Genomic DNA, 26,911 nt, shown 5'->3' on the forward strand with positions numbered 1-26,911 from the left:
ACCCGTGGTTGCAGGAAAGAAAAATCGCACCAACTACGGCCTGCCTTAGAGAATATACAAAGGCAACATTGTACAGATAATGGGACAAACACCTCTTTAAGAAAGCAAAAAAGTTTATTGGCACAAGGATCTGAAAACAATCCTGATAGAGAAATGAAGCACACAGAGCATTTTAAATCATTAGCAACACTTTATAAAATATTATAAAAAAAATATATATAAAAAAAATTATAAAAAATACAAAATACATAACGTGGTTTCCTAGCAGTCCTAATTAGTTTGCCAGCACTTACTTTTCACAGTAGTGATAATAAAACGTGTCTATATATACAAAAATTTTTTTTTTGCTATTTTTTTTTATAGAGTGCAGAAGGGTTAAACAACTATTATAATGCATAAAGTGTATTTATAGAAAAAAAAAATTTGGAAGCTTTTTATAGAATAGAGAAGGGTTAAATATTGATTTTTTTTTTTTTTTTTTTTTGCTGCTGAATTCCCATTGGGGAGATTGTCCTTCACTTTCTGTCCTGCAGATGCAACAGGAAGTAAGAGAAGATCTCTCCAAAGAGGCGAATTCAATGCAGTTGTCCCCATTGGAAGATTTACCCTCGCATCTTGTTCTGGTGACAACTAACATTTTGGATTTCAGTCTTGGTGACCTAGACAACTAGAGAGGATCAATCTAACTAGCTAAGACACAGGCAGCCATGACATTTGGCAGGGGTGAAAATTTCCTTTCTGATTCTACCCAAAAACTGAAAGACAAAAAAAAGGTTTGGCTATACATGCATTTATAAAGTAAAGGACATGACTTTCTATAATATATGCAAATGCAATAAAAAATTAAATTTTACTTTTTACCCGTGTCACAGAATTTAAGTTTTTATTCTGATAGAGCTTTGAGGAAACAAATGGAAAGCAGCATGGAGGGGTTCGGTGAAGGTGGTGGTGAAGGTGTGGAGGTGTCTGATGGGGCCACACAACTGGTAGAAGGATAGACAGCCGGCTTCATACTCCAGATAAATCCCAATAGTCTTTAGTAAGCATTTGGAGTCTATATAAATAGGATTGTCTCCGTGTCGGACATGAAGCCTTGAAGCGGTTTGACTTAGACTCCAGGATTTGTTGTTATAACCTATAAAGGACACACTTCCTACAATCTTCCTCTCCATGCTTTCACTGGCCACCCCTATCAACCATTCCTCCGCTTCACTCACATCCACCTCCCAGTAATGTGTCCCGGATGTGAATCTTTGTACACCCAATACCTGGCTGCAGTTGAATCTCTGAGGACTATCTGGCTTAGCCATACAGAGATCAGCATTAGTGGCTCTCTTCTGATCCTTTGATATAAAAAGGTGATGGTGAGCTGTGTTTACATCCAGGAAAATGTTCGATTTCTCCATCACTGAAAATTGTCTCGTTTTCATCATATCCTTCAGATTCCGAGTCAGGTTGCAGAGCTCACGCTGTAGTCTATCTGAGATCATTTCTTCATCTAGACATTTAGGAGTTCTTATTGTATCACCTATCCCAGGACTGATGTCATCTCCATTCGGTGGCATTTTCAAGACAGTTAATGGGTCTTGGCTGTCACACATTTTTTTCATATGCCTAATCTTCCTGGACAGTTGGCTCTGCTTTTGGTTCAGCTGCCTGGTCAGATCAGAAACGGAATCGGAGATCTGGTTGTCCTGTCTTCGTATCTCTTGCAGGAATCCCTTCTCTACTCCACTCAGCTGTTCCGTAATTTCTATGAAGAGGTCAGTGTAGCTCCGGGTAACGGCAAACGTTTTTTTGTCCTCTTCTCTCCAGTAATTATCCAGGTTCTGGATTCTCCTCTGGATCTCCTGTCTCTCAGAGTCCAACGTATTTGTACATTTTCTCAGTTTCTCTTTTTTTCTCTCACAGGCCTCGTTTAGAAGCTCCACCTGGTGTCCTTTGTGGTCTCCAGCTGCCCAGCAGGACATACAGATACAGGCACTGTCCTCTGAGCAGTAATAATTCAGAGTCTCTTTATGCGTGGAGCATTTGCTCTCTCCAAATGAAGTGGACGGTTCGGTTAATATGTGATCCACTGATTTTCTGTGGGAACTTAGGTGCTTTCCGCAAAACGAAGCCTCGCATAACAGGCACGTTTTAGAAGCTGGTACGGGAGAATCGCAGTACGTACACAAGACTTCCTCCTTGTAAGCAGTTCTGAACCATTCCACGATTTTACACAGGTTCCTGTTCTTCAACAGCATAGGGCGCTCCATATACTGCTCTCTGCACTCTGGACAGGAATAAATTCCGGAGCACTCCTGTGTATTCAGGGCAGTCGCAATACAATCCCAGCAGAAGTTGTGTCCGCACATCAGTGTTGTGGGATCCTTATAAAGGTTCAAGCAGATGGGGCACTTGAGCTCATCTCTCAGGTCAGCAGATGCCATTTTGGAGAAGGACAAATAACTGGTGGTGGTACAAGGTCAAATATCTGCTGATGCAACTTTGGGGCTTTGGTCTTATATACTGGTGATATAAGAATTGCTTTGGATACTTTTGTTATGTAAAGTGAAGCCTTCCCTCCTAGTAAAGTGAGATCCACCCTCCCCCAGTTTTGTACCATGTTAGCTATTGATTATTGCAAAAAAGGTTAAGTTTACCCTTGATTAGCTAACTTAAGTTGTTAAGGTTGCAAGCTTTTGGGAGACATTAGGTTTCTTCTTCGAGCTTTATTAAATTATGAACACGGTTCTGCTATTTTAGGGATTGTAGAATATATCCGAAGAGCGACCAAAAAGGTCCCAAAAGCTTGTATCTTAAGGAAATTAGTTGAACCATTTCAATGCACCATTTAAACTCCAAATTTTCTACATCTGATGAAGACATACAGTTTCATAAATACTTAACATAGATTTTACATCACAGAACCTTCACCATCTTTTCACTTCAAACTGAAAACGTGGTTGCAATAGTAAAAGGAGATGGGACAATGAGACTTCAAAAGTTTATATATTTGAAAAGCAAATCACAGCAAACGATGACATGTGAAAATATAAAGGTCTCTTCTGACAGATTAAAGCGGACCTCCACCCTCAAGTGGAAGTTCCGCTCATCTGATCCCTCCCCCCTCCGGTGCCACAATCGTCACCTTTCAGGGGGGAGGGGGGTGCAGTTACCTGGATAATCCAGGTATCTGCACCCACTTCCGGGACAAGACCTCCGCAGATGCCCCGCCCCCCGTTGTGTTCTGGGAAACACACAGTTCCCAGGACACAGCAGGGACCAGCAGAGACGCGCAGCGCGACTCGCGGATGTGCAGTAGGGAACCGGGCAGTGAAGCCGCAATGCTTCACTTCCCGATTCCCTGACAGAGGATGGCGGCGGGGGCAGCAGAGAGATGAGCGATTGCTCGTCATCTGCCGCCGACATCGCTGGACCCTGGGACAGGTAAGTGTCCATTTATTAAAAGTCAGCAGCTGCAATATTTGTAGCTGCTGGCTTTTAATATTTTTTTTAAAGGTGCAGAACCACTTTAATGTAAAGAAAACAATGCTGGCAATTGCACGGCAATATAAAAATATATATATTAAACGACGTAGGGCCCCCACCTTTGGGTCTGGTATGGATTTTAAATGGAACACTACGCCAAAATAAAGAATTAAAAAAAAGGCATAGGGTCCTCCCCAAATTCCATACCAGACCCTTATCCTGGCATGCAGCCCGGCAGGTCAGGAAAGGGGGGGGGCAAGCTCTGCGCTCACCCCAAAGCACCTTGTCCCCATGTCGTTTTTTGACCGATTGGAATTCTTTTTTTTTTTTTTTTTTTTTTTTTTTTTGCTACTTCAGCGAATTTTTCATGAGGTCCAATCAGATTAACGTTCATATACGTTATCCTCTTCTTCACATCATTGTAGCATTTATTTTCTAATTGAAATCCCGAACAAAGATTCCCCTTTTTTTTTTTTTTCCCCAAATACAAAGAACTACTGTTATCCAGAAGGAAAGGTATACCAACAGAACAAAGAGAGAAAAAAAAAAAAAAAAAAAAGAAAACATTATAAAATTCAACCCTACCCATTTCTCCCCTTCTTCACTCTCTTACACCTCCCCCCCCCCTCCCCCCCCGCCAACCCTCTCCCCCCACCTATGCGTAGAAGTTCCAACCTTCTCAAGATCTGATATGCTCAGCGTAGCTCCATGATTTTTTAAATTTTTTCCACTCATGCCATAACTCTACTCCTGTCTGTCCCCTATCCTCCTGGCTTTCCCTTCGCCTAGTCATCCGGTAAGTCTCTTCCACAGTATCGATCCATTCCCATGTTGCTGGGCTTTCCTCTTTTTGCCAATTTTTTGGTATCAGTCTTTTAGCTGCATTTAAAAGATGTGGTACCAAAGAATTCCGATATTTTTTCATTTCCTCCCTCGTACCATGAAATAGAACCACCCATGGATCCTCGGGGATTGAGATATTTGTAATTTCTCTTATATGGTGTAATATTCTTTTCCAATATTCCTTTATTTTGGGGCACTTCCACCACAGGTGGGCCATTGTTCCCACTTCCCCGCATCCTCTCCAACAATCCCCAGATTTACTTGGATCAATTTTATGCATTTTGTCTGGGGTAGCGTACCATCTGGAAATAAGTTTATAATTCATTTCTGCTGTTCTGCTATCGACTGCAGATTTATGTATAAGTTTAAAATTTTTCCTCTTGGTGCTATTATCACATAGTGTTCCCATATCCATTTCCCATTTCTGCATATAGGGTAGACTCTCCAGCTCCCCTTCCTCAGCCAGGAGCCCATACAGCTTAGAGATTGTTCCCCTGGAGTCTTCTGTTAAGCAAAGCTTCTCCAGGGGTGACCACTCCTCTTCCGTTTTTAGTGGCTGTGGTAGGCTTCTGACAAAGTGAGCCAGCTGGAGATATCTCCACTCGTCTATTTTACCTAGATCCCCTTTGTGTTTCATCTCGTGTAGTGTCAAAATCTTTCCTCCTTTTATAATATCCCGCACCTGTGCCTTTTCTTTCAACCAGTTTCCGCTATTTATTTTTAACCCTGGCGGGAAATATTCATTTTCTTTTAATTCCAAAAGTGGCGAATTATATTGCTTATTTAAATGCTTATAAACCCTATCCCAAACCCTAAGTGTGTTTTGTGTCAATATACTAGTGCCTATATCCAATGTCCTGTGTTTAGGCGGGTTCCAAACTATTTTATTCAACTGTGTTTTACTCAGCCCATTCTCTATGTTAACCCATCTTTTTTCCTTATTATTAACTTTTACCCACTCTATTAATCTCGACAATACGATAGCATTGTAATACTGTTGTATATCTGGTACCGCAAGTCCCCCTTTAAGTTTGCTTCGCTTCAGGATATCGAAGGAGACTCTAGGTTTTTTTTTATTCCATATGAATCCCCCTAACAGAGTCTTAATCTTCGAAAAATAGAACTTCGGTATCTCTATGGGGATTATTTGGAATTTATAAAGGATCTTAGGAACAATGAACATCTTTAAACTAGTAATACGTCCCAACCAGGTCAAGGGTCTATTGACCAATCTATTGCACTCTTTCTTAATTTCATCTAGCAATGGAACAAAATTTAATTTAAATAAATTCTCTAATGGGATTGTAAGTTTTATTCCCAAGTAATTTATTGCCTTCCGCCAGGGAAAACAGAATTTTTTTTGAAGCCCCCTTTTTTCCAGTTCGCCCGTATTGATATTAAGTACCACCGATTTGGCTATGTTAATTTTAAAATTCGAAAGTTGGCCATAATGTGCTATCGCTTCCATTAATTTAGGCATCGTATTACTTGGCTCCCTAATATAAAATAACACATCATCAGCAAACGCAGCCAATTTATGCTCTTCTTGTCCTATTAAGATTCCTTTGATCCATGGATCCTTGCGAATCGAGGCAAGAAGAGGTTCTAGGGATAGCACAAACAGCAGGGGTGAAAGAGGACACCCCTGCCTTGTGCCATTTTTCATCTCGAAAGGTAAAGAAAGCGTACCGTTGATCTTAATCCTTGAGATTGGACGGTAGTAAAGTGTCTTAATCCTTTGGATCATTTTTGGTCCCACACCCATTGTCTCCAGGGTTCTGAACATGAACCCCCAGTCTACCCTGTCGAAGGCCTTCTGGGCATCTATCGACAGGAGTAGACTCGGGGCCCCTCCCCCCTCACCCCGGGACAAAAGGAGCAATGTTCTCACTCCGTTATCCCTCCCCTCCCTTCCAGATACAAAACCCACTTGGTCGGGATGGACTAATGACTTCATTAAAATCTTCATTCTACTGGCCAAAATTTTTGCAAACAGCTTTGTATCGGCATTCACTAACGAAATAGGCCTGAAATTAGAGCACAAAGTCTCTTTCTTCCCTTCCTTCCGTATAACCGTTATGGAAGCAGTCCTTGCTTCTTCACTCAGTTCGTACTCAACCCCTAAATTATTCAAATAATTACATAGGTGGGGAATTAATAATTTCTTAAATTTCTTGAAATAGAATACAGAAAACCCATCTGGTCCCGGACTTTTACCAGATGCTGAGTCCATCAGAGCCTTATTTAATTCCTCCTCTGAAATAGGTTTCTCTAAGGTTTCCATTTCTATTTCTGAAATTTTTGTCAATCGGGCTCTTTCCAAATATTCCTCTATTTTTAGTTCCTTTTCTTCTACCTTGAGTCCTATAGGCTGGTCTACTGCATATAATTTCTCGTAATAACCCCTAAATATTTCCGCGATCTCACTCGTTCCGTGAACCATATCTCCTTTACTTGACTGAATTTTCCCTATGTAATTTCTGGATTTAACCCTCTGTAATCTTCTTGCTAAATATTTTGTAGGTTTGTTATCTCCATAGTACCTATCCCTAGCTAATTGATTAAACGTTTTTTGAGTTTCCTGTTCCATCAAGGTTCTTAATTCATCCCGTTTAATTACCAATTTTTGAAAAATTTCCTTATCCTGATTTGGGTGTTTTTTATGTTGCTGCTCTATTCTAAATATTTCTTCAATCAATGTTTTAATTTTTTCTGATCTCTCTTTTTTTCTTCTGGCTCCCATTGATATCAGGATCCCCCTAATATAGGCTTTGTGGGCCTCCCATAGATTCTGACTTGAAATATGTCCGGTATTGTTGATCGAAAAATATTGTTCTAATTCTTTACTGATCTTCTCCTCTCCCTCTGCATCCTGAATCAAACCTTCGTTTAGCCTCCAGGTGAAAGGCTTACGCTCTCCTCCCCTTAATTGCAGCTTCATCCTAACGGGAGCATGGTCGGAGAGTGAGACCACCCCAATCGAGGTCTCTTCCACCATTTCCAGAATTCTATGGTCTACAAAGATATAATCGATCCGGGAATACGTCCTGTGCACAGGGGAGTAGAACGTGAAATCTTTCTCGTTTGGGTGCTGTACTCTCCAAACATCTACTAATTGACAATTATGAAGTTTTTGTTTTATTCTTTTTAATTGCACCTTACTGGTCCCCTGTGCCCTGGACGTACTATCCAGTCCCGGATCGACACAAAAATTCAGGTCCCCCATCAAGATTACTGGTCCTCTCCCAAAATCTCTTAGTTTCCCCAGGAGGCCCTCTAAATATTTTGTAGGGTCCCGATTAGGGGCATAAATATTAATCAGTGTACATTCCATATCTCTTAATTTACCTCTTAAGATTAGGTACCTTCCCTCCGGGTCAACCATTCTATCTTCTAAATTAAACTGTATTTTCTTTGAGAAACCAATAGCAACTCCCCTTCCTCTACTTGTTATCGCATCACCGTAGTACCACACAGGAAACTCCCTTGAATATAGCTTAATATTGGCCTTATGAGAAAAATGGGTTTCCTGTAAAAAAATTACCTCTGCTTTATAAAACCTCAATTCCTTCAATATCTTATGCCTCTTGCTAGGCGAATTTAACCCTTTGACGTTATATGACATAAAGTTTATGGCTTGCATTATTGAGTCTCTAGATTACCTAATAAGAATATCTTTCTTACCTCCTCTACCATAGGTTTTCCTTCCCTCCCCTCCCCCTGTCTCTCCCTTCCCTTACCCCCCGACCCTCCCCTTCTCTCCCCCCCCTCCCCCCCTCCACCAACCCCTCCCCCCACCCCCTCCCACTCTGTCCCACCACCCACCCTCCCCGGGCCTAAATCTGGCCCTTGGCTCACCGAGTGGTCCGGTAATCCCGACCCTCGATAAGTCCTGTAGATTCTAAGGTACAGAACAGTTTTCGGCCTCTCCATCCCCTCCCCCCCCCCCAGGACATTCCTAAGAGGGGGGGGAGGGGTGGTCAGACCAGCCCCCCCCTGCCACACAAATGCTTAGACATAATTTCACATACTTCTCTCCCTTCCTCCCAGCCACCCACCTCTCCCCTCCAACACCCCCGGATCCCCTTCTATCCAGCCCGGCAAAGCCGGTGCCTGAATACTCAAACTCTCGCAGAAGTCCAGCAGCTCGTCTGGGAAACGCAACCTAGCTGTCTTGCCATCCTTAAATCCTATAAGACAAGCCGGGAACCCCCAACTATAACGTATGTTCTGCATTTTCATCAGCTCCAACAGAGGTTTCAGAAGCCGCTTTGTAGTCAAAGTCTCTGCGGCTAAGTCTGGGAAAATTTGTAGATCTGACCCTGCATAATTTAAGACCTCTCTCCCCTTTAATTTTGACCATATCTCGTCTTTATCTTCACAGAATCTGAATCTGACAATAATGTCCCGAGGCTTATTTAATCCTCCGTTCCTTAATCTACCTACACGATGGACCCTTTCAATTTTGGGGAATCCATCCTCTCCTCTGCCCAGGAGTGGATTAAATATATTTTTGATAATCTCCCTCAGGTCTTCTTGCTTGCTTTCAGGAACTGCACGTAATCTTAAATTTTGTCTGCGATTTCTATTTTCTTGATCCTCTAATTGATACAGGATTTTCCTCTGATTCTGATTTATTGATTTAATATGGTCTTTTACTCTTTCTATTTCTAGGGCTTGCTTTTCCATATTAGACTCCACTTCTTCCACTCTGTTCAATAGGTGGCCCAGATCCCCTCGCAATAGAGCAATTTCTGATTTTATTGCGACTTCAAGATTAGATAGCATTTCTCTCAGGACTTGCTGAGTTAGAGGCAAGTCTACTCCCTGGTGCTCTCCATCTCTACTCAACTCCATTTCGCTTTCGGTTGTAAGGTCATCCCTTGAGTGTTCCCTACTTTTCCCCTGTTTTTTATCTTGACCCTTCTTTTTTCCTGTATTCGGGGGTATTTCTTCCGCCCCCTCTCCTTTTGGGCTTCCCCCTTGGGTCAGATATTGCTTAATTGTGCTGTCAGTTGTATTTTTTGGGGTTTTAAGGCCCCCTCTTCGCCCATTCTGTTTGGAGGATTTATTCATTTTATTGCACGAAGATTGAAAGTTTTAAATTGTCCCTCAATACGTGGGTTCCTGGATGTACTCCTATTCCATCCCAAAAATAAATAAATAAATAAATAAATAAAAAAATAAAAGGACCCACACCACGTTGTGCCCTCCTTAGATAAAGCCTTCCACCATCCCCTGCACTCTTAGATTTTTACGGGGGGTCTTTTAAGACAACACACATAGGGTATAGGACCCCGCAGCACTTATTTAACCAAACATGCAGGGTATTTTGATCTTTAGTCTGGGCCAATAAGACCAGAAGAGCACACAGAGAGAAGCACACACCAGCGGAGCCCCCTAGCCAGTTTTTTTTTTTTTACCGCCTCATGTCCAGATCAACAGGTATTGAAGAAAAAAAAGGGGAAAAAAAAAAAAAAAAAAACATTGAATTAAATACCCCCCTTAGCCGCCATGTCTTATTCTTTTGGAGTTTGAAAAGAGATTGCACTCCGTATATTTAATATAGCCCCCTACTATGTTGCCCAATCAAGCTGGGGTTTCAGTTAAAGCCTCCGGTGGGGTGTCATTGCCATTGCAGCTTTCCACAGGTCTGCTCTTGGGCTTTGCATAATCACACAGCTATTTTTGGAATGCTCATTCACTCCCCCGATCCAGCAACTCTAGCAATGACCACCCAATCACTTTTAAAACCTTCAACACAACTGCAACACAGATCACAAATTCAACATTGCTTATCTGCTCCACGTTGCCGTTTGGTTTCGGTCCTCTCCTTCACTTATGGTTGCGATGGTTGAGAGTCCTTCTCAGCGCCCTTCTCAGCGCTAGGTGCTAGTGGTGAGCCGAACGGCGAGGGGGAGAGGGGGGAAAGACAGCGGGGACACGGAGAGCCCGGACTATATCCTCGTCCTGCCTGTTCCCCATGTGGCATCCAGCGGGGGGGGGGCGGTCTCCGGAGCGGTGGCGTCTAGGATGATACCGGGATGGATGTTTCCTCCAGCTGGAGCCTCTCACTCTCCCAGCTGTCTCCCGCACAGCACGCCGTCTTCTCGCTCCGGCCGACCTCTCACTGCTTCCTCCCTCAGAACCTGCGTCCTACGTCATGACGCTTTGGCAGCTGCCCGATCTCTCTCCCAGCCCGACCGATTGGAATTCTAATCATTCTGAAAAGTTGGAATTCGATTCAATTTAATAAATTAAACTAATTTGAACTAAGGAAAACTAAATTCCAAAACCAAATTAATCAAATTCCATAATGAAACTAAATTAGTAACATAACAAATCTATGCACAACTAAACTAAACAGGTTTTTCCTTTCTACACATCTAATGAAGACATACAGTTTAGTACATAATTAACAGATTGTACGTCGCAAAAAAAACCTCAACCATCTATTCATTTCAAAGTGGTTGCAAAAGTAGAAAGAGATGAGAATTCAAAAGTTTATATATTTCAAGAACAAATCACAGAAAACGATGAAATGTGAAAATATAAGCGATTACATGGGATATGCTCAACTTAAGAAGCTTTTGCAACCCTTAAAAGTAATTGAAAGCCTTGTGCACACCTTAAAAACCACCTGAAATTTCCATGTCCCTATTGATTGAATACCACCTGACAAAATTCCCCAAATTTTGCTAAAATCTTAATATTTATGATGCGGGGATTTCAGAGAATGAAAACTACGTTTTTCTCTGCAATGCTATGAAAATTCAAAACATCGGAGTGTACAAATCAAAGACGAGAAATAATCTGATATAAGGAAACCTGGGTTACGTTCAAAGAGTTCCAACTACTTTTTATGTCAATTATGCAAATCCTTACACTAATAAAATTCCAGATCTAAGCCCTTGTACACACGATCAGAGATTCCGACGGAATGTGTCCGATCGGAGCGTTTTGTCGAATATTCCAACTGTGTGTGGTATGCATCGGACTGTTTCCGTCGGAATATCCGTCGGACCAAATTTTCCAACTTGCCGGAAATATTTTTCCACAAAATGCTCCGATCGGACATACTCCGATCATGTGTAGAGAATTCCGATCGGACAAAGTGCCACGCATGCTCAGATCAAATTCCTAGACCAAAGCTATTGGCTACTAGCCTGAACGTAGTCCCGTCGTAACGAAATAACGTCATCACGTTGTGAAAGATCAGATTTTCCGACAACTTCGTCCGACTGTGTATATCCACTTTCAGACCGGACCATTTTGCTGGTAAATGACCAGAGGTCTTTTTACACTTTGGCACTGCGCTGCTTTAACTGGTAATTGCGCGGTCATGCAATGTTGTACCCAAACAAAATTTGCGTCCTTTTCTTCCCACAAATAGAGCTTTCTTTTGATGGTATTTGATTGCCTCTGCGATTTTTATTTTTTGCGATATAAATGTAAAAAGACCGCAAATTTTGAAAAAAAATGATATTTTCTACTTTTTGTTATTAGAAAAATCCAATAAACTCAATTTTAGTCATACATTTAGGCCAAAATGTATTCAGCCACATGTCTTTGGTAAAAAAAAAGTCAATAATTGTATATTTATTGGTTTGCGCAAAAGTTGTCACATCTACAAACTAAGGTACGTTTTCTGGAATTTACGCAGCTTTTAGTTTACGACTGCCTAGCTCATTTCTTGAGGTGCTAAAATGGCAGGGCAGTACAAAACCCCCCCAAATGACCCCATTTTGGAAAGTAGACCCCCTAAGGAAATTGATAAGAGGCATGTTGAGCCCATTGAATATTTTATTTTTTTGCCTCAAGCGATTGAATAATGACAAAAAAAAAAATTTTTTTTTTTTTTTACACAAAGTTGTCACTAAATGATATATTGCTCACACATGCTATGGGCGTATGTGAAATGACACCCCAAAATAAATTCTGCTGCTTCTCCTGAGTATGGGGATACCACATATGTGGGACTTTTTGGGAGCCTAGCCGCGTACGGGGCCCCGAAAACCAAGCACCGCCTTCAGGCTTTCTAAGGGCGTAAATTTTTGAGTTCACTTCTCACTACCTATTACAGTTTTGAAGGCCATAAAATGCCAAGATGGCACAAAACCCCCACAAATGACCCCATTTTAGAAAGTAGACACCCCAAGCTATTTGCTGAGAGGCATGTTGAGTTCATGGAATATTTTATATTTTGCCACAAGTTGCGGGAAAATTACAAACTTTTTTTTTTTTTTTTTTTTTTTTAACAAAGTTGTCACTAAATGATATATTGCTCATGCATGCCATGGGCATATGTGAAATGACACCCCAAAATAAATTCTGCTGCTTCTCCTGAGTACGAGGATACCACATATGTGGGACTTTTTGGGAGCCTAGCCGCGTACGGGGCCCCGAAAACCAAGCACCGCCTTCAGGCTTTCTAAGGGCGTAAATTTTTGAGTTCACTTCTCACTACCTATTACAGTTTTGAAGGCCATAAAATGCCAAGATGGCACAAAACCCCCACAAATGACCCCATTTTAGAAAGTAGACACCCCAAGCTATTTGCTGAGAGGCATGTTGAGTCCATGGAATATTTTATATTTTGCCACAAGTTGCGGGAAAATTACAAACTTTTTTTTTTTTTTTTTCACAAAGTTGTCACTAAATGATATATTGCTCACGCATGCCATGGGCATATGTGAAATGACACCCCAAAATAAATTCTGCTGCTTCTCCTGAGTATGGGGATACCACATATGTGGGACTTTTTGGGAGCCTAGCCGCGTACGGGGCCCCGAAAACCAAGCACCGCCTTCAGGCTTTCTAAGGGCGTTACAGTTTTGAAGGCCATAAAATGCCAAGATGGCACAAACCCCCCCCAAATGACCCCATTTTGGAAAGTAGACACCCCTAAATTTAGGGGTACACTAGTGAGACTAGGTAATAAATGGCGGGTGCCCTGAAACTATAAAAAAATAACTAACCAACCAGCGTCACCTGTAACAGTTATATGGTGATCACTGGTGAAAGGGTTAACTAGGGGGCAATTAGGGGGCTTTATGCGGTAGTATATGGGGGTCCCTGGCGCTATAAAAAGCTGCAGCGAACCTAAATACCTACCTGCCTAACTAGCGTCACCTGTGACACTAATACAGCGATCAGAAAAACGATCGCTTATTAGGCTGGGTTCACACTGGAGCGATGCGGGAACGCCACGAATGCGCGGCGGGTTCCCGCATCGCATGCCTCCCGGCGGCAGTTCACACTGCCCTATGCGAACTGCTGGGAGTGTCAGTGAAATGTTACTGACACCCCCAGATCAGTTCGCATATCGCAGTGCGATCTGCAAACTCGGATCGCATGGTGTGAACACCCATGCGATCCGATTCTGCTGCGGGCCAAAAAAAGGGTCCCGTGCGAATTTGCGGCGGGTGCGGCGGGTGCGGCGAATGGCTGAACTCGAATCGCACAGAGATCGGATGTGATTTGCACTGCAGTGCGGTGCGAATCACATCCGTTCTCATAAACCGCTGCAATGTGAACCCAGCCTTAGTGACACTGGCGACGGGGGGTGATCACGGGGTTAAACCTTTATTGGGGGGGTTAGGGGGGTACCTTAGAACTAAAGGGGGCTAACCCTAACTGCCCTAACAGTTATTAGTCACAAATGACACCCGCCGGGTGATCAGGGGGTTAAACCTTTATTAGGTAATAAATGGCGGGTGCCCTGAAACTATAAAAAAATAACTAACCAACCAGCGTCACCTGTAACAGTTATATGGTGATCACTGGTGAAAGGGTTAACTAGGGGGCAATCAGGGGGCTTTATGCGGTAGTATATGGGGGTCCCTGGCGCTATAAAAAGCTGCGGCGAACCTAAATACCTACCTGCCTAACTAGCGTCACCTGTGACACTAATACGGCGATCAGAAAAATGATCGCTTATTAGGCTGGGTTCACACTGGAGCGATGCGGAAACGCCGCGAATCCGCGGCGGGTTCCCGCATCGCATGCCTCCCGGCGGCAGTTCACACTGCCCTATGCGAACTGCTGGGAGTGTCAGTGAAATGTTACTGACACCCCCAGATCAGTTCGCATATCGCAGTGCGATCTGCAAACTTGGATCGCATGGTGTGAACACCCATGCGATCCGATTCTGCTGCGGGCCAAAAAAAGGGTCCCGTGCGAATTTGCGGCGGGTGCGGCGGGTGTGGCGGGTGCGGCGAATGGCTGAACTCGAATCGCACAGAGATCGGATGTGATTTGCACTGCAGTGCGGTGCGAATCACATTCGTTCTCATAAACCGCTGCAATGTGAACCCAGCCTTAGTGACACTGGCGACGGGGGGTGATCACGGGGTTAAACCTTTATTGGGGGGGTTAGGGGGGTACATTAGAACTAAAGGGGGCTAACTCTAACTGCCCTAACAGTTATTACAGTCACAAATGACACCAATGCAAAAAAAAAAAAAAAAAAAAAAATGACATTGGTGTCACTGTGACTGGGGGGCAGGGGTAATTGGGGGGGTGATCGGGGGGTAAAGGGGGGGTGTGAGTGTGCCTGGCATGTTCTACTGTGTGTGTAGAGTGTTGGTGCAACTTACTGATCCGCTCTCCTCCGTGTCGGAACGAAAAATACCGACACGGAGGAGAGAATACATCACTTCCTCTCCTGTGTTTACATTACAGGAGAGGAAGTGATGTCACCGGGGATTTCTATTCGTCGGGAGCGATCGCGAGGGGGTGGCCATGAATGAATGGCCGTCCCCTCGTCCGGGATCGCTCCCGTACGAATACCGACCGCCGCAGGCACCGGGCGGGGGCCCGATCGGGCCCCCGACCCGCGGGAGGCAAGGGACGTACATGTATGTCCTTATGCCTGCCCGTGCCATTGTACCGACGTACATCGGCGTGCGGCGGTCGGCAACTGGATATACAACAGTTTCGGACAAAATCCGTCAGACAAAATCCGACGGATTTGGTTGTCAGAATCTCCGACCGTGTGTACAAGGGCTTAGAGTTTAGAAATTAGTTTAGAAAGAAATGCGTATCTAATAAATAAAAACGAAATCACTCATAATAAAACGTTTGCTAAAATGTTTTCGCAAAGGTAACAACTAATTCGTAAATTACATAGACTTTAAAGTAAAAAAAAAAGTGACCTTTTGACACTTAAAGACAAAACTTTCGAGCGACTGCTGTACAGTTGATAACATTTCATATGTGCAAAGGGTGAACATATTAGCTGTTTTTTTTTGTATTACTAGCATAGGGCAAACTCCATTTTAGCACGATCTGTATTGTTTAAAGGACATTATTTCTGCAGGACCACACCTATTCTCCAGCTGGGAGGTGATTAGAGGAGGTTGGATGCTAATCAGTCCTCCTCCTACCTGGAGTCCAAACAATACATTGGGACCCCTCATATGCCAATCTGCTCTTAAACAATCTTCTTTGCCTTTGAAAATACAAATAGTTACCCATTGTTTGTGTTTTTATTGTAATCAAACCACCAACAATGGTGTCTTGTTATCTTTCCCCAGTAATTTAACAATTCCCACCTTGGGGCATGAAGCTCAAGGAGTAACACCTGACCTAGTCTTCCTGGGCTTGATTGGATTATGTCCTTTTAGAACAGGATGTCCACAACATTTCATACCTTTGTTGGTCAATAAATATTACAAAACCTTTTTTTTTTTTTTTTTTTAAAGAAAAGAAAAAATTGAAAAAAGAAGAAAAAAAGAAAAAAAAAGGAAAAAAAGAAAAAAAAAAGGAAAAAACTAAGAAAAAAAAAAAGAAAAAATAAATATTACAAAACCTTCCAACTTTTTGAGATGGGAAAGAAGGATATTTTATGTAAGCAAAGGACATACCTCTACCATGCCTCAAGTTTCATGGACAACAAGTAATTAATATGAAAAAAAAAATGGCTATACACATTAGCACTTAAAGCGGAGTACCACCCAAAAATGGAACTTCCACTTTAAGGGAAGGTGTCCCCCTGACATGCCACATTTGGCATGTCATTTTCTTGTGGGGGGAGAGCGGAAACCCTCTTTTTAGAGGGTTCCAGCTCCCACTTCCTCCCGGGGCATCGGAAGGAAGAACATCTCTTCTCCCTCCCTCTCGGCAATCATCTGGGACACGTCACAGGACCCAGATGGTTGCCCGGCCAGTCACAGCGCGCAGAGCGGTTCGTGCATGCGCAGTGCGTGCCCGGCTGTGAAGCCACAGCCGGGCGCCCACAGTGACAGGAGGGGTAGACGAGTGGGGCTTCCTTCCCTGTATTATGGATACTGGTAAAACGATTTGCTTTAGCGTTGTATGACTAGAATGGGGAAAACCCATTTTGGCACTGATGAGTCTGAACTGTCCTCGATTGGTTACATCATATGGATTTCTGAAGAACCACACCTATCTTTCTCCAGCAGGGTGTTGGATAGAGGAAGTCTAAGCCCTTGTACACACGGTCGGAGATTCCGACAACCAAATCCGTCGGATTTTGCCCGTCGGATTTTGTCCGTCGGATCTTGTCCGAAACTGTTGTATACACACGGTCGGACGAAGTTGTCAGAAAATCCGATCGTTCAGAACGTGATGATGTTATTTCCTTACGACGGGACTACGTTCAGGCTAGTAGCCAATAGCTTTGGTGTAGGAATTTGATCTGAGCATGCGTGGCACTTTGTCGATCGGAATTCTCTACACATGATTGGAGTATGTCCGATCGGAGCATTTTGTTGGAAAATATTTCCGGCAAGTTGGAAAATTTGGTCCGACGGATATTCTGACGGAAACAGTCCGATGCAGACCACACACAGTCGGAATATCCGACAAAACGCTCCGATCGGAGATTCCGACTAATGTTCCGACGGAATCTCCGATCGTGTGTACAAGGGCTTTGTCTAATGTTGGATGCTAATGAAATCACCTACTAGCTGCTGTCTAAACAATACATTGGGAACCCCTAGCCTGCCCTAAAAGTATTTTTTGCCTCAGAATAATTTTATAATACAAAGAATAACTTACATTTTTGTTTATTTAAACAACCATATTTACATTTGTGGTAAAACAATTCAAATATAACAAAACTCTTATTTTAACCAACAACTTTCTCTGTGAAAAAGCTTATGAATAAGGCCTCATGCACGCTGGACATTATAAAAACACCAGTAGCGTTAGCTGTAGAATGATTTTTTTTAGTCTTTTTAGTTTTTTTTTAGTTTTTTTGGATGCGTTTTATAACAGAAAGTAAAAAAAAAATATTTCTTTTTCAAACTTGGTCTTTTTTTGTTTACAGCGCCAAAAATTAAAAACTGTAGAAGTGAAAAATGCCACCAAAAGAAAGCTCTATTTGTGGGAAAGAGACAATTTTATTTGGGTACCGCATTGCATGACAATGTGCAATTGTCAGTTAACCACTTCAACCCCAGAAGATTTTGCTCCTTAATGACCAGGCCATTTTTTGCGATACTGCACTGCGTCAATTTAACTGACGCTGTACCCAAACAAAATTTATGTCCTTTTTTTCCCCCACAAATAGAGCTTCCGTTTGCTGGTATTGGATCACCTCTGCGGTTTTTATTTTTTGCGCTCAAAGCAACTTAAAAAAAGTAACAATTTTGAAAAAAAACAAACAATTTTTTAGTTTTTGCTGTAATAAATATCCCCAAATATTTAAAAAAAAAAAAAAAATGTCTTCATCAGTTTAGGCCAATACCTCCTACATATTTTTGGGAAAAAAAATAAAATAAAAAAAATCGCAATAAATGCATATTGATTGGTTTGTGCAAAAGTTATTGTTTCTACAAAATTGGGGATAGATTTATGGCATTTTTATTTTTACTAGTAATGGTGGCAATCTGCGATTATTAGCGGGACTGTGACATTGCGGCGGACAGATCGGACACTTTTAACAAATTTTTTGTGACCAATGACATTTATACAGCGATCAGTGATAAAAAAAAAATACACTGATTACTGTGTAAATGTCACTGGCAGGGAAGGGGTTAACACTAGGGGGCGATCAAGGGGTTAAATGGGTTCCCTCACTGTGTGTTATAACTGTGGGGGGGATGGGACTGACTGGAGGAGGAGACAGATTGCTGTTCCCAATTACTAGGAACAGCAGATGTTCTCCTCTCCTGTCAGAAAGGGGATTTGTGTATTTACATACACAGATCCCCGTTCTGGCTCTCATGCCCATGATCACGGGTGGCCAGCGGACATCGTGCATCGGGTTCCCCACCATGCAGCGGGAGCACCTGCTATGGCTCTTGAAGAAGCCGAGGTACGCCGATTAGCGGGAACGTGCCGGCGGCTGGTCGGCAAGTGGTTAAAGTAACGCTGTGCAGTATTGCAAAAAATATCTATCAATCTAATCTATATCTATCTATCTATCTATCTATCTATCTATCTATCTATCTATATATATATAAATACACACACACACTAGAAATGTGCAATTCGTAAATTTCGGAAATCCAAAAATTAGAACATTAGAGATTTCATAAATTTGAAAATTCTAAATAATGAATATCTGAGAATTCGGAAACCCAAAAATCTGAAATAACTAATAATAATAAATTATAAGTATTTGAATTTCTTTTCAAATTTGGCGGTTAGTGAACACAACGAATACGAATTTATCCGAAGTTACGAATTATCTGAAATAATGAATGCCACAGCTAAACAAATGGACCGTAACAATCTAATAATAATAAATAACAATAATAATAATAAAAAAACTTTTTATTATTAATTTATTCCATTCCATTTGTTTAGATGCGGCATTCGTTATTTCGGATGATTCGTAACTTCAGATAAATTTGTATTCATTACATTCACAAACAGACAAATTTGAAAGGCAATTCCAATACCTATAATTTAATAGTTATTATTTAGAATTTTACAGATTTTTGATTTTTTTTTTCAGATTTTAGAATTTTAGAATTAAGCAAAAAAACGAATGAAACAAAAACAAACAATTTTTTTGTCAGTGCACATGTCTAATACACTCATACACACACACACACACACACGTACCTGATCATGCACTTCCGGGTAGCAGACGTGAACGTGCACCGCCAACGGCTCGCTCCCGCTGTGATTATTCATGACAGATTGCTGTTCTGTCAGGGGGGGAAGGAATGGATCCTGTGTTCCCCCTAGTAAAAGCACCTCCTACACAGTAAACGCACACGGCTAGTTAACTCTTTGATTGCCCCTGGAGGTTCACCCCTTTCTCAGCCAGTGTCATTAGTGACAGTGACAGTGCATATTTATAGCACTGATCACTTTATTGGTGTTACTGGTTCCCAAAAAAAAGTGTCAGTCCAATTGTCCACTACAATATTGCAGTCTCGCTATAAGTTGCTGTTCGCCGCCATTGCTAGAAAAAAAAATTTGTGTACAGTGTCGCACGACCATGCAAATGTCACTTAACCCCTTGCCGACCATCCCGAGTACATATAATGCGGGGTGGCAGCAGCTCTTCTGGCTCTGCGGCATGCGCGCACCGCCAGCGACCAGCTTCTGCTGTGATGGGCACAGCAGGAACCAATCAGCATGTCCGGTAGGCCCGATGTCCACTGGGACATGCCAGTCATTCATGAGAGGCGCAGAACGGCGGTCTGCCTATGATCACAAGGCAGATTGTCGTTCTGCTAGTAGGGGAGACGGGGATCCTGTGTTTCTGCCAAGCAGGAACACAGATCTCGGTCCTATCGTCAAAGCACCCCCCCCCGGGCACATTTAACCTTTTGATCGCTCCTGATGTTAACCCCTTCCCTGCCATTGTCATTAGTACAGTGACACTGCATTTTTTTTTCTTTAGCACTGTACTGGTGTCGCTGGTTCACAATTAGTGTCAGATTTGTCCACCACAAGGTTGCAGTCCCCAAAAAAAAAAAAATCACTGAGCACCACCATTACTAGAAAAAAAAAATCCATAAATCTATCGAATAGTTTATAGACTTTTGCCCAAACCAAGCAATATAAGGTTATATTGCACCACACCCCAAGATACAAAATTATATTCTTTATTTATTAAAACAGCTAGCAAAAAGTGCTGTACTGACGCGTTTCATACTAGGCATAGTGCTTTCTATTTCAGAAAGTTCCATGGCTAGCACGGGATGTGTCAGACACGAGCCGAGCCAACATGCGGTGTAACTACATAATGTGGACATAAAACCAGAAGGTGAATAAAGAAATAAAACAAATTACCACATAAACCACCTTGTAGCGCTTAACTTATACCACAATAAATGCAACAAAAATTATTGATTGCAATACTGTGTTTTCCCCAAATCTATATAGATTCGCACGTGCAAAATCATGAATAGTGATAAACTATAATGCAATACAGTACAAATGTGAAAAATTAGTGAGAAAAATATATATGGAAAAAAATTATATATATATATATATATATATATAGTCCATAAGAAGAAATCCAAAATGAAGAAAGTTTTTTCTTATGTGAAAATTCAGTGTCCATATAACAAAAGCCTTCACCACACCCTTGTGTTCGTGACCCCCCTCGTTTGGAGCACTCACCAGCTGTAGCGCTCAGCACTCTCGTGTTGAGCCAGAAAAGTGTATTAAAGAGGAGGGCCGGTTATACAAAAAAAAAAAAAAAAAAGTCAGCAGCTGCAAACACTGCAGCTGCTGACTTAATCAACACACTCACCTGTCCAGGGTGCCCGCGATGTCGGCCGCCCGAGGCCGACCCGTCCCTCGGCTCTCGGGTCCCGGTGCTGCCATTTCTTGTAAGGGAAACAGGCAGTGGAGTCTTACGGCTTCACTGCCCGTTTCCTACTGCGCATGCGCGAGTCCCGCAGCTACTGCGCATGCGCGAGTCCCGCAGCGCTTTCTGAATGGGACGCGCTGTGTTCTGGAACACACAGTTCCCAGAACACAGCGCGACTCATTACCCAGAAGACGCCGCGACGAAGACAGAAGACAGAAGATCTCCGCGGAGGAGGAAGAGGAAGATTAGGAGAAAGTGCCTAGCAACAGGCATTTCTGGTAAGTAAAAAAAATAAAAAAATTTCATTTTTTTTTTTTATATTTTTTTGTAATTTTGAATATTTTTTTTGTTTTCAGGGTGGCCCTCCACTTTAAGGTCTTTTTAATGATGTTGGTAAATATCCAGCAATCGCTTGCAGTGTGATTCCCTTCAGATATCACTAGAATTTCCTCTCAAAATACCACCAGTAGAGCACCAAACACACTGCAAAAGGGGGTGTCAAAGGTCAATAGTGATATCCACAAACCCACAGTGCTCCTTCATCGCAGACATGGCCATACAATGACACACAGCACCTGAACTGTAGATCACTGTAACACTGCTCTCAGTCTTGGTGCTGCATTTCCCCACACTGTTACTGTATGTGCTGCTTCCAACATAATGTGGAGTCTAACCTGCCTGGAGCAGCATATGCGATGTTCAGTATTCCCCGGCTGTTCGGTTGCTCCAATAACGCTGTACGTTCTGCATTGTATTGGGACAAGTATGCAGGTCAGAAGCTCCAACTTTATTTTCACTTTAACTCTATAGTTACATCTCAGGTGCTGGTTCAGTCACCTAAAAAAAAGTGCACCTAAAAAAAAGTACCACCAGCAGCAGGAATACTTTTTCAGTAAAATAACCAGCAGTAGGAAGTTCTGTACTGACGCATTTCACCATAGGCATAGTGCTTTCTCTCTGAGCTCTGTGCCTAGTGTCAGTACAGAAGAGTGATGTTGAGCCAGCACCTGAAATGTTTCTTTGAAGTGTGATGTCTAATCTGACCTGGAGCTGCAAATAATACTTTTTTTTATTAAAATACTCAGGAGGAACAGGTTCTGACTGACGCATTTCGCACCAAGCACATCGCTTTCTCTTTGTGCCTTGCACAAACTGCGTAAGTAGAGCTTGTTCCTGCTGGCTATTTTGATACAGGAAGAATTCCTGCCCGATGCATGCACAGTACAACCATGGAAATTCTGACATCTACTGCGCATGCGTCAGATTCCCCACCCGACGCATGTGCAGTGCGGTCACAAGAAATCCAGCATCTAGTGCGCATGTGTCGGATTCCCCGTCCGACGCGTCCGCAGGGTGGCCCTGATAATCCGGCAGTTACTGCGCATGCGTCAGATCCCTGCCCAGAAAATCTAATCCAGGTTCTATCCTGAGTTTTCTTTGTCCATGTAGTGAGGTGTGCCCAGCCTTGGGATCGGTCTTATCAGGACTCGCTCCCTATAGGTGGCAGCTGGAAATCAGAACTAAACAAAGAGGCGAGATAGAAAATGTGATGTACTGGGATGAGTGTGCAGATTTCTGTGCTGTTGTCACCCATGTGAGTCTTCTATAATGGAGATATTTATCTTCTCATTTCCATCTCCACTCAGGGCTTTGTAAGTCAATCTTCCCCACATGTGCCGTGTTCAGTATTCCAACGCATGTGCAGCGTGGCCCCGGGAAATCCCGCATCCTCCATAGAGGAGCCATAACCAAGAGCGCCCCCTACAGGCCATCTACCAATACTATACAGACTGCAATACACCCCTCATATATTCATATTATACACCCCCCATATATTCATATTATACACCCCCCATATATTCATATTATACACCCCCCATATATTTCTACTATACACCCCCCATATATATTCCTACTATACACCCCCATATATATTTTTACTATACACCCCCCATATATTCCTACTATACGTCCCCATATATTCCTACTATAAACCCCCCCATATATATTCCTACTATACACCCCCATATATATTTCTACTATACACTCCCCCATATATATTCCTACTATACACCCCCCATATATATTCCTACTATACAGCCCCCCATATATATTCCTGCTATACAGCCCCCCATATATTCCTACTATGCATCCCCCATATATATATTCCTACTATACACCCCCATATATATATTTCTAATATACACCCCCCATATATATATATATATATATATATATATATATATATATATATATATTCCTACTATACACCCCATTTATATATTCCTACTATACACCCCCCATATATATATTCCTACTATACACCCCCCCGTATATTCATCTCCTGTCCTGCTGCCCCCCTCCTGTGGCCATGCTCCAGAACCATACACTCTGCACTCCTCTCCTGCCACATACTAAGCATTGCCACTGTACATTCCCTATTTAACATCATCACATTCTGCAAGTCACCACAAGCTTTTTTTTTACCACACCCCTTTAAGGAAAATCTTTTAACTGGGGCACCAGTAACAGTCACACGTCTACAGCAGGCCATAGATGGATAGAATTTCAAATAAAAATTCTTAGGAAATGTCTTAGGCTGCTTTCACACTGGGGCGGTATTCAGGCGTTACAGCGCTAAAAATAGCGCCTGTGTAACGCCTGAAAAAAAAACGGCCCCTTTCACTCCAGTGTGAAAGCCGGAGGGCTTTCATACTGGAGCGATGCGCTGGCAGGACGGTGAAAAAAGTCCTGCCAGCCGCATCTTTGGAGCGGTGAATTCACCGCTCCTAAACCGCTCCTACCCATTGAAATCAATGGGACACCGCGGCAATACCGCCGGCAAAGCGCCGCTGCAGCGGCGCTTTGCGGGCGGGTTTAACCCCTTTTCGGCCGCTAGCGGGGGTTAAAACCACCCCGCTAGCGCCCGCACACCGCCGCTAAAACGACGGTAAAGCGCCGCTAAAAATAGCGGCACTTTACCGCCGACGCCGCTCCCGCTGCAGTGTGAAAGCAGCCTTAGGAAATTTCATAGGAAAATTCTCAGAACATTCCAATGTCATTGGAAAGATTTCATTTGCCTTTACCATTTGATTTTGGACTGGACAAAAATCACATACACTGTTAGAAAACATTTCCACCCTGCTTCTTCAATTTTTCTAACCACTGCGGTCAAAAACAACCATCAATTGGCTCCACTAATGATTAGAAAAAAAAAACTTTTTTTTTTTTTTTTTTTAAGAATTTGTGTTTAAAATTCTATCCATCTATTGCCAGCTTAAGGGGATTGATCTCCTCTCAGTTTGGAATGATGTCTACTCATTTTTTGTTGTGTCCTGGTGACAATTAAAAATTTAGAAAATTTCTCTACAATTGTCACCAAGACAAAACACAATCTCTCCAGAACGGACACAAAGCACAATACACTACAAAGGTTGTAACTCTTTCTTCATCTATTCAATACATTAAAACAGTATTTATTCCAATCTCTGCCATTGCTATTTATTTTTAATTCTAATGGAACATTTGTCAAACACATAGAAAGCGGCATGGAGGGGTTCGGTAAAGCTGGCAGTGAAGGTGTAGAGATGTCTGACGGGGCCACACAGCTGGTAAAAGGACAGACGTCCTGCATCGTAATCCAGATATATTCCTATTAATTTCAAAGGAGAATCTGCGCTTAGGGCAATCTGTCTATTATTGTGTGTTGCCACGAAGCGCGTGACAATAGCAAGTCCCCATGATTTGTCATTATAACCGATATAGGATTCATTTCCTTCTATCTTCCGCTCTATGCTGTGACCAACCACCCCAACCAGCCATTTGTCTGCTCCACTCAAATCCACCTCCCAGTAATGTTTTCCCGAGGTGAAGCTGTTTGTACTTAGTATCTGTTTGGATTCAAACCTTTCTGGACCGTCCGGCCTGTTCTGACAGGTGATACTGCAAGAGGCTGTCCTCAGATCCTCGGATATAATAAAATTTTTATGAGCAGTGTTTATATCCAGTAAAATATCCGATTTTTCCATCCCTGAGAATTGTCGCTTGATCTTCAGATCTATCAAACTGTCCGTAAAGTGGAGAAGACTTCTGTGTAGCATCTGTGAGATAATTCCTTCATCCAGGTGTCCAACATCTCCAACGTCTTTGATTGCATCATTAGTCCCAGGAATAATGTTATCTTTGCTAGGTGCCTTTTTTAAGATCGTTATTGGATCTTGGATGTTACATAGTTCTTTCATCTCCTTAATCTTTCTGGAAAGCTCGTTTTTTTGTTGCTCCAGCTGCGGGATCAGCTTAGAGATTGATTGGGTGATCTGCCCCTCCTGTCTGGAGACCTCAGTCAGGACTCTCTTCTCTACATCATCCAAATGTTTCCTGATGTCTCTAAACAGCTCAGTGACTCTCTTGGTGACATCAGCTGCTTTTTCCTTCTCTTCTTTCCTGTGATTTTCCAGATTCTGGATTCTCCTCTGGATCTCCTGTTTCTCAGAGTCCAATGTTTTCGTAGATTCATCCAGTTTCTCTTTTGTCTTCTCGGAGGCCTCATTCAGAAGCTCCACCTGGTGTCCTTTGTGGTCTCCAGCCACCCAGCAGGACATACAGATACAGGCACCGTCCTCTGAGCAGTAATATTTCAGGATCTCCTTGTGTATGGAGCATTTTCTGCCTTCAAATGATTTGGTGGGATCGGTTAAAATGTGTTCCGCAGACTTGCTGTGGTTTTTGAGGTGCTTATTGCAAAACGAGGCTTCACAGTGCAGGCATGTTTTGGTAGCTGGTACAGGATGGTCGCAGTATGTACAGAAGACCTCTGTGTCCTCCGGGTGAGCAGATCTGAAATTATCCACAATGTTACACAACTTCCTGTTCTTCTTCAGTGTAGGGCGCTTTGTGTACTCCTCTCTGCACTCCGGACAGATATAAACACCGGACGTCTCCTGTGTATCCAGCACAGCCACAATACAATCCCGGCAGTAGATGTGTCCACATTTCAGCGATACGGGCTCTGTATAAATGCTCAGGCAGATGGAGCAGTTCAGCTCCTCTCTCAGGCGAGAAGTTGCCATTCCGGAGAATAAATTAAAATTCCGATACGACTGTCTATAGAGGAGCTGCTAGGAGCTAGCTGATCCCACTTTCAGGCAGAGACAAAGAGACGGAGACCAACGATTCTGTGAGCAGGAAGTGAGCTGTGTCACGTGAAATGCGATCCACCCTCTTTACGTAACCCTTTCTCTGCCCAACACACAACAACTCGAGCACACAGGATTTACATTACAGCGCCTTCTACAGCTTTTCCTTGCACACTACACCTATTCTTCACAGCAGGGCGTTACTTTTTTCTTGTATAAGATCTTGTTTACAATGCTTCAGTGCCTTGGGAAAGAGGGGAACAAAAGCTCATGATTTACTCCTGACTAGTTCCCCTCTAAGCCCTTGTACACACGGTCGGACATTCTGACAACCAAATCCGTTTGATTTTGTCCGACGGACTTTGTCCGAAACTGTTGCATACACACGGTCGGACAAAGTTGTCAGACAATCCGATCGTTCAGAACGTGATGACGTTATTTCGTTACGATGGGACTACGCTCAGGCTAGTAGCCAATAGCTTTGGTCTAGGAATTTGATCTGAGCATGCGTGGCACTTTGTCCGATCGTAATTCTCTACGAACGATTGGACAAAGTCGGATCATGTTGTCGGAAAATTTTATAGCCCTGCTTTAAAACTTTGTTGGTCGGATATTCCGACGGAAACAGGCCACACACGGTCGGATTATTCGGCAACACGGTCCGATCGGACATTTTCCGTCGGAATGTCCGACCGTGTGTACAAGGGCTAAG

The 26,911-nt window shown here is 42.7% G+C and overlaps 1 protein-coding gene across 1 annotated transcript; it reads right to left on the minus strand.

Annotated features, from left to right (window-relative positions):
* Positions 1-238: 238 nt before the first annotated feature.
* On the minus strand, positions 239-26,276 carry LOC143925753 (uncharacterized). Its single transcript, XM_077450202.1, has 6 exons — positions 24,563-26,276; positions 19,357-19,414; positions 8,376-9,372; positions 7,165-7,428; positions 4,579-5,043; positions 239-2,464 (listed from the first exon to the last, which is right to left on the minus strand). Exons 1-6 carry the CDS (start codon positions 26,131-26,133, stop codon positions 876-878), a joined length of 4,944 nt encoding a protein of 1,647 aa, XP_077306328.1. The 5' UTR covers positions 26,134-26,276; the 3' UTR covers positions 239-875.
* Positions 26,277-26,911: the final 635 nt, after the last annotated feature.

The sequence above is a fragment of the Lithobates pipiens genome, unplaced genomic scaffold (assembly GCF_037356315.1).
Source record: "Lithobates pipiens isolate NorthernLeopardFrog02 unplaced genomic scaffold, aLitPip1_a1.2 Scaffold_22, whole genome shotgun sequence".
Lineage (NCBI taxonomy): Eukaryota > Metazoa > Chordata > Amphibia > Anura > Ranidae > Lithobates > Lithobates pipiens.

Bases quoted from the DNA above. Each gene is read 5' to 3' on its own strand.
- LOC143925753 (XM_077450202.1), bottom strand. From the start codon at position 26,133: ATGGCAACTTCTCGCCTGAGAGAGGAGCTGAACTGCTCCATCTGCCTG. The intron at 7,429-8,375 runs GTGGGTGGCTGG...ATTGTCAATTAG, and splicing joins GGGGGTGTTGGAGGGGAGAG to TAGATGTTTGGAGAGTACAG. The intron at 2,465-4,578 runs GTAAATCTGGGG...ATATTTGACCTT, and splicing joins AATGCATAAAATTGATCCAA to GTACCACCACCAGTTATTTG.